This window comes from Macadamia integrifolia, unplaced genomic scaffold (genome assembly GCF_013358625.1).
Source record: "Macadamia integrifolia cultivar HAES 741 unplaced genomic scaffold, SCU_Mint_v3 scaffold2274, whole genome shotgun sequence".
Taxonomy (NCBI): Eukaryota; Viridiplantae; Streptophyta; class Magnoliopsida; order Proteales; family Proteaceae; genus Macadamia; species Macadamia integrifolia.
In genome coordinates, this window is record NW_024868606.1 from 29,332 (window position 1) to 37,491 (window position 8,160).

At 35.0% G+C, this 8,160-nt stretch overlaps 1 protein-coding gene across 1 annotated transcript in view; it reads right to left on the reverse strand.

Moving 5' to 3' along the window:
* Window positions 1-311: 311 nt before the first annotated feature.
* LOC122066162 (uridine kinase-like protein 3) overlaps window positions 312-8,160 on the reverse strand; it is a 15,949-nt gene continuing 8,100 nt past the window's right edge. The window contains exons 7-15 of the mRNA XM_042629982.1: window positions 5,049-5,128; window positions 4,536-4,730; window positions 4,266-4,349; window positions 4,085-4,145; window positions 3,766-3,826; window positions 1,402-1,495; window positions 1,246-1,318; window positions 1,014-1,096; window positions 312-755 (exon numbers count right to left, since the gene is read on the reverse strand). Of these exons, the coding sequence (XP_042485916.1) occupies window positions 582-755; window positions 1,014-1,096; window positions 1,246-1,318; window positions 1,402-1,495; window positions 3,766-3,826; window positions 4,085-4,145; window positions 4,266-4,349; window positions 4,536-4,730; window positions 5,049-5,128 (905 nt within the window). The 3' untranslated portion in view covers window positions 312-581. The remainder of the gene's footprint in view (window positions 756-1,013; window positions 1,097-1,245; window positions 1,319-1,401; window positions 1,496-3,765; window positions 3,827-4,084; window positions 4,146-4,265; window positions 4,350-4,535; window positions 4,731-5,048; window positions 5,129-8,160) is intronic.

Consider the following 8,160-nt stretch of genomic DNA (forward strand, 5'->3'; position numbering starts at 1 on the left):
AACTTGTTATAGAACCAGAGCATTTCTCTAAATTTTGATTTTTTTTAACTTAATATGACTTAATGTTAATTTTTTACTATTTAATATGACTAAATGTTGATTTTTAATGACTTGATGTTACTTAATCTTGATTTTTTATGATACAAGGTATATATAGCTTATCAAATAATATTAAAAAATAGAAAAAATAACAATTGATCGTCTTATTCGCCTCAAGACATGCACCTTCTCGCCTAAGAGCTTAGACAACCCTCCACCGCCTTGATTCGCCTTGGCGCCATGACAACTATGAGCATACGCACAATAAGAAATTTGCAACCAAATATTCCTCAATTTGTATCGAAGGCCAAAAGGAGACATAGATACCAAAGGTAGTCTCACTCAAAGTCAAAACTACAAAATTGATTGTGTCATAATGTCCGTTTTAATCCCTTGGTATCAATGTCACATCCCAATACCAATACCTTACAAAATAAGGGAAAGTAGATTAGGCCTTGCTGATATTTGTAGTTGTACAACAACATGAATACACCATGGCAAAGTAACTCATGACTTGGATTAATATGCACCTCTCATTTGAGCTATACTGTTGCCACAACTTGCTGGTCATCATCATCAGTGCCAAAATATCGGTCTCCAAACTCACCCATGCCAGGGATGACACGGAAATCTTCATTCAAACCAATTTCGATCTCAGATGTCACAATCTTTATTTTTGGGAAGGTTTTGCAGACTACATGCACTCCTTGAGGCGCCTGATAAGATTAATAAAACTAGTTGAGCAAAAAATCAAACACAAGACAACCTACCATATACAATCAAGGTGACTTTGAATTTGAAAAGGTATACATTATCTTCAATACATCCAATCCCAATTTCCCACCATCTGAAATATGAAATTTAGTTTTTTGTAATTTTCAGCAAAAAGATTGATAAGGATCCCCCAGTCCTCCCATTCCAATGCAACCTCAGAAAGGATAGGGAGGAGGTGGGGGTGTAACTGTGTTACTTACAGATATAAGATTAAGAAATATGATGTTGGACTCTGGCACACCCTTCCTTATAAGCAAAGAAATAGCTTGAACAGCTGAATTCCCTGGTAAAAATAGTAATAATTTTTTTAAGGGAATCAACAAAGCACAACCAGCAAAATAATTTTAGTCATCTAGTAGCAGCACAAATCCATATAAACAAAATATTATCATGCAAAAAATAAAACTACTTGCATCTTAGGAACAGACAAACCTGTGCCGAGGATAGGATCCAAAAGTAACACATGCCTATCTGAAATATCATTCGGCAGTTTTTCGTAGATTAACTGGAGAACATTTCAAACATCAGAAAAGCAGGTGAGCGAAAAGGGAAGAACGAAAAAGAATACTCCAGGAGCTCCATACAGACCTGCTGCCCATTGTCACCTTCCCTATGAATAAGAATCTTCCCAATCTTGATGCCTTTACAACATGCTCGCAGAGCATTCTCCATACTTTCACCACTATATCAGTCCGAAAATAACAAATGGTCAACGAAAACACCTGAGACAACTTAAATAGGCCATTCAAGATTGCAGTATGAAAACAGAAGAACTCGATAATTGTATAGATAACTCATCTCTTAAGCAGAAACCGAAGAGGGATACATATAAGCTACTGGTGTTTGAAGCAACCTGAGATATTTACTTATGGAAATCCTATTGAGTTAGTCGGTTATATAGGCTCCTCGTAGAACATTATTCAAACTTATTGCTAACTCAGCATAAACTTTCTATAAAGAGGGTGCCAAAAACTTTAAATTCATTGTAGCTTTTTCTTAGTTTATTAGTTTATTGATGATATATCTTGCTCTTCCTTTTTTTTCCTTTTTTTTTTTTCCGTAACAGAAATGCATCATATTTTTTTTTTATTGTCAAGAATTTCAAGAAAAGAAACCAGTATGCTATGCCCACAAACAAGCTACAAAAAAGGATCCATAGCTCAGTTAGAAGAGAGATGTAAATTTGTTACATGCATGGCCTTGAGGGGGATTAGTTACGTTGGGAGATGGGGATTATGAATATCTTGTTTAGGAATTATCAGTTATTATGGATTTATGTAGGAATTATCAGTAATTAATGTAGTGGTGTGGTGGTGTATGTGATTAGTAGTTATTATCCGTTATTGTAACTTCTTAGGTGTGGGATTCATGGGAATGGAGTTCTTGGAGTTGTTGTAACATATATTTATTGGGAGAGAATGAAGAATTTATCTATTGAAGTTCCTATATTTTCTCTCCTTGAGAAGGAGGGACGGCTTCCTCCATAAAACCGAGATGTCATAGCTTTGTTGATAAGGCCAACTATCCCCAAAATTTTAGATTTATCTTTCTTATTTCCTTCCATTATCTCTTCAATATTCTTCCCTATTTTCTCTCCACCCGTGGCTTTTTAAGTATCAACATTGCCTTCTTTATTTAAGAAAGGAGTAAATTGGGGAAATAGGGGAAATCAGTTTTTCCAAACACTATGATTTGAAGTCTTGCATTTAAGTAGAATGCAACTTGTAGGCATCAAAGCATGCAGTTCTTTCGTAAAAAGTTAGGAAATGGTTAAATATATAAATAAATGAAAAAATTGGCACAAGTCCTCTGCTTTAATCAAGGATTAAAGTCTCACAAATTGGAAAGCAATTAAAGTTTGTCCCAATTAAGATCTAGCCTTCTTTTCCTTTTACATTGTACGAGAAATGGTCAACCATATCCAATTGTAGCAGCCACTGTAAGCAGCCGTAAAGAAGTTCCAAAGAGGACAAAAAAACTTAATAGCAGGAGACAGCAATAACGCAAGCAAGCGAGAGACAGAGGACAGGGATAGAGAAAGTAATTACAAGCACATACTTGCATCCTCTGAGCTCCATGTCCTCCTTTCCTCATGCTCCTAAGCTCTTCCTTTCCAATCCTCAGTTAGGGATTGGGGTGAGAACTAGCAGTTTGAACGTTGTGATAGGTGAAGGATTAGCAAGTTCTTTTGGAGTTTTCGGAGAGTAACAAGAATTATTTTTACATGCATCTAAGGTTTGAAATGTATTTATAAAGAAAGTTACTAATGCCACTTTTCTTAAAAACTGATGAGTCCATGGAACATCAGGCACCGCATAAGAATATACCAGTATTGGCTTAGGGTTTTTGAGTGAAGTGATATTGTGGTCAGATTCAACTACGAAGGTGCTATTCCCTTTATAGCTGGTTTGATTACTAGGTCCAGCCCAGCTCCCAGAAATATGGTAGAAGGCACTATATTAAACATTGTCCCAACTACTTGGATTCAGTGAGAACCAATTTCACTATTCCACTCCATCCAAAGCCCTATTTTCTAAACCCCTTGCATAAGGTTGAAAAAAATAAATTTTCAGGATTATGCATTGAAATGGTTTGGGTAAAAGTTTTAGTGCCAGCTGCCAATGTGACACGTCACTCCTCCGTTCAGGCCCAGGACCAAAAGCACAGGACTGCACCATGGTAGCAACATATCTATTTCGCAATCCTATATAAATCAAATATTACCTATTATTTGGTTTAGAATGTCTAAAACAAAAAGTCAGAGCTCCAAGCACTGGGCCAAACAGTTCAACCACTGGTTCGTCAACAGACCCTCAAAAAAAAATTCTCTCCAAGGATAAATGATATGCATATCATGCTTTTTCTAAACAGAGAAAATTATAACTAGCAAATCTAAGAATACAATCTGATGAAACTGAACATTAAAACTAGAAAGAAGACAGAAACATGTACCTTCTAATTACTGAGACACCACATAACCTTTTACAGAAATCAACCCCAGTATAAACTGATCCTGCATTTATCAAGGAAAGAAATTTGCAAACATTAGAAACCATACCCAAGGACTTCTTTTGTCAATGGATGATAATTTTAAGAAAAGGATAGCCCATGCCAGAATAGAACTAGTTCTAGATTAAATTTCTGCAAATCAAATTGTTGATATTGAAGTACCCTCATCTGCTCTAAAGAAGATATTACGAAAATACATAAAATATTTTAAATTTTAAGAGACATAGTGCCAATGCAGATTCATAAAATAATATTAGCTTACCAGTAGGAGTGATCACCTGCATTTCTGTAAAAGGAAGATGCCCAAGGCCATGTTCAACAACCTCTCAATAGAGAAAACTACTAGATCAGCAAACATGCCCAAGAACAGAAACCTAATATCCGATGAAGACAACAAAACGTAATAAAACAAATCAACTGATATCACAGTAAATTTGACATACCAAACGAATCAACCGATCAGCATAGAACACAAAATCATGCTTCGTTATTTTAGCATCACGTATAAGCGTATGCATACCACGTATCTGTACAAAGCTGGTTAAAATTAATGGAACTTACAAGGAGCACAATAAGAAAGAAAATTGAACTCTGAAGATAAATAAATTGTGGAGTGACATTAAAAGTCTATTAAAATTCAAAAAGAAAAACCTTATTAATACAGAGACACACACACCCAAAAAAAGAGGTAATAAATAGAAATAAAACAATACCTGAAAAGTTGAATGGATAACATAAAGATTTGGGTATATTTTACAGAGATCGTGTTGACCAAGTTTCGTCCGAATATGTTGCACAATCAAATCAATGGCTACATGATTATCTCCTCCACGGGGAATGATAATATCCGCGTACTTCTTAGTTGGAAGAATAAAGTCATCAAAAGCAGGTTTCACGAACTTTGAGTACTACATAAAATAAAAAATAAAATAAAATGATTTTACAAAAAATGTGACAAACTTTGCATTGACAAATAGCAAGATACAAAACTGAAAGATTTTCAATCTTCCAGCTTAAAATTAGCTAAAATAAATATGCAGTACTCAAATCTTAATCAAGATTGGCACACCATTTGAAATAGCATTGCTGAAGTAGATATAATCCTCAAAAATACACCAGATCCCAACTTAATCAACTCAATCTATTGTTATATATGGAAACTAAAGTTATAAAACAAATTATATTGAGAAATTGATGCGCAAAACAGCAAATGGGAACTTCTTAACTTGGTCAAGTACTTGACTGATATCTCTGCCCTTTTCAACAGTATCACGTCTTATCCTCCTCGCCAAGCGTACATCAGCATCTGCACTGAAAAATTCCATTGTGAATAAAATAGAAGTAAGAACTAAACACAGGAAGACTGGACCAGCATAAAGTGGAATACATAGTTCGAATCCAATTTCAAATAAAGCGTTTTTTTCATACAAATTGGAGCGAATAATTGAACAGAGTTTGCATGACAGCATGAAAAATATATAAAAACAGACATCATAGAAACACAAAATTTGCAGATAGTTTAGTTAAGAAGAAACCTATTGGCCTGTAAACAGTCAACAGTACAAGTAGAAATTTGATACAGTAAAATTAACAGACAGAAGTAAAAGGAAAATCATTGCATATCATCATTTTCAACTACATTCCATACGCGTATCTGTATAATATCTGTATGTCCACATACATGGCCTACAAAGGTCCAAGGCTTATGGGCAAATGGTCAGTATCTTTAACATAAGAAGCTCATTTATTTTCCATGAGTTCTTAGCTGTTCAGAGAATGACATTTTCCCCCCTTCCACCTCCCCCTATGTTTTTTAACATAAAAATCGAACATAGGCAACATACTATTTGATAATAAACAGGGTGGTCAAACGGCAATTTATGTGCATTTCTTCAACAGGAGTTGAAAACAGTAAGGCCAATACAGAGTGTAATGGTGAAAAAAGATTCATGTAACTAACTCAAACATTAGGAATAACTAGACAACGAAAAATGGAACTAAGTAGGTAGACTTGGTGTAATATGTTTGCAACTTCATATACACACATGTAATGTAACAGTTGTGATGCAGTTGCACGATGGACTTAGGAAAAAACAAATTCTTTTGATTTGATTTTCTTTTGTTTTAGAAACAAGTTATCTTTAAATTAGCTAGCTTCTAATTTTAGAAAAATTTCCTTTCAAGTAGTTTCCATTAATTGTTTGTTTTTTTTTCCTTTATATTGGACATGTACTCGATGGAGAAGTTTCAGTTTTAGGTTTGAAGAATAGAAATTTGATTAAGAGTTTGGTATGAGAACCATGGCTATCGATTTTCCCTTTCTTCCCTCTCTGAAATTTTCTCTCTATTATCCCCACTGAAATCTCTCATCTTCCCCTTTCCCCCATCACTCGCTGGTTTCTTCTTCACTATTATTGTTGGAGGGTATCACAGTGACCCTTGCTGCCCTATTTTGAGAGGATGCTGATGACCCATAGAAATCGATAGCTCTCCTTCATCTCATCTTCTTTCTTCAGCAACTTTTGGGGATTAGTTCACCATGGAAAGGCGACCTTAAACTTTGAATCTCAGACCTGACAATACTTCCTGCAGTGAGCCACAAAACCTGCAACTCAGGTTATTTAAAACTACCGCCCAGATCTGATTTGCAGAGGAACTGTTCTTCTTTGCTTGGTGTTTCGAAGTGTCTTTCGGTGGGAATCAAAGGGCCATAGAGGATCCAAGCTTTGGTGCTGGCTCTTGTTTCTGTCGTGAGGTTGAAGACAACCTCATAAGTGAGTAATTGTAATTTTCTTTCCCTATTTCCTAAAGTACCCTTACCTTTTATGCTTATTCTGGTTTGTCCTTATTTTGAGTCCCTATTCCTAATTTGTCCTTGACCATACGTTTTTCTTTCCACTCAAGTCACTTTTGGTTTTCCTTGGTTAAGTTCCATTTATTTACAAAACTGCCACCTTCATTGGAAACTTCAGCTTAATTACAATTCTGCCATTTAGTTGAAGCTTTATTTCAATACAATTATTATTGGGTGTTGCCTTTGTTTTATTGAGTGTTTATGTGGGCCCTAAGCGATCCGATTCAACTTTTGGAACCGGGATCCGCATCAAGTTGCAAGCTGCCAAGCACATCCCTAAGAAGACTAGCTTGCTTAGACGTAAATTTCTTCAATAACTCAGAACTTTCCATAAAGTGTCATATTATTGAAGACATTTTTCTAAATTATATGAGTGTACTAAAGCTAGAATTTCTTTCACATTATAAACTGACCTGGAACTTCAGTATAAGAAGAAACAAGAAAGAAGCTAAGCTTCTAAACATTAGTTTAAAATTGGCTGCCAAAATTTAAGGGGGGTCAATTACTTGGGAAGCTGGAAAACCCCATTTAACTTCAGAAAAATGATCCAAAATCCTGTAGACATGTTCAATTAGCATCCAGTGACCCTAATTTCCAGATATATTACATGATATATCATATATCACAGTATTTGTACTTCAATAAAAAAAAATAACGATAAGAAAACCAAAACCAAAAACCTCACCACCACCACCATACCCATCATGAATATCGTACTAGAGCAACAAAATAATGCTGTTTCACAAAATCAAGTTGAATCAGTTTGTAGCATATAGAATAAGATCTAAAGGTAAAACTACGCAACTTTTGCCCCTAATCAATGAGGTCAACCTAGCAATTAGGAGAACTTATAATGGTATCAATATACTTGAGAGGAAAGGACCAAAAGAACCTGTATCAACAAATATCTTCATTTTCATCAATTCTCGGACACGAGTGTCATGGAAAAGCAGTATCCCTTCCAAAATTATCACATCAGAAGGATTGACCTGCAATAGATTTTATAAACAATGAAAACTGTCAATATGTAAAAAACAGAAACAGAGAGAAGGAAATGTAACTTGATTCCTGAAACCAGTACCATTTCCTTTTGGGGGGCCTTTCACAAAATTTCCTTAAGATAAAATTTGATATATACCAAATCACAACCAAAGACTAACAGGCTCAAAAGAATATTACAAATTAATTTCTCCATGAAAAAAATATTCACTAGGACCAAAGATGCTCATCATCGATATCAAAAAGTGTGAGAACAAAAAGGCAAGAGAGTACACAGAAGAAGTAAGAAGTTTGACAATATTTTCAAAGAATGACAAGGTTGTGAGATATTCTTTCAGTAGTGTTGAATTTTCTAAAATGTTTCTAGAAAAGTGGAAGGCGTAAATCCAAATTTCAATTATTTACTGAAACTAACAAAATTACCTCTTCATGCAGGTGAAAAGGATCCGAGAGGAAGCAACTGAAGCCACGTGAATGATTTCTTT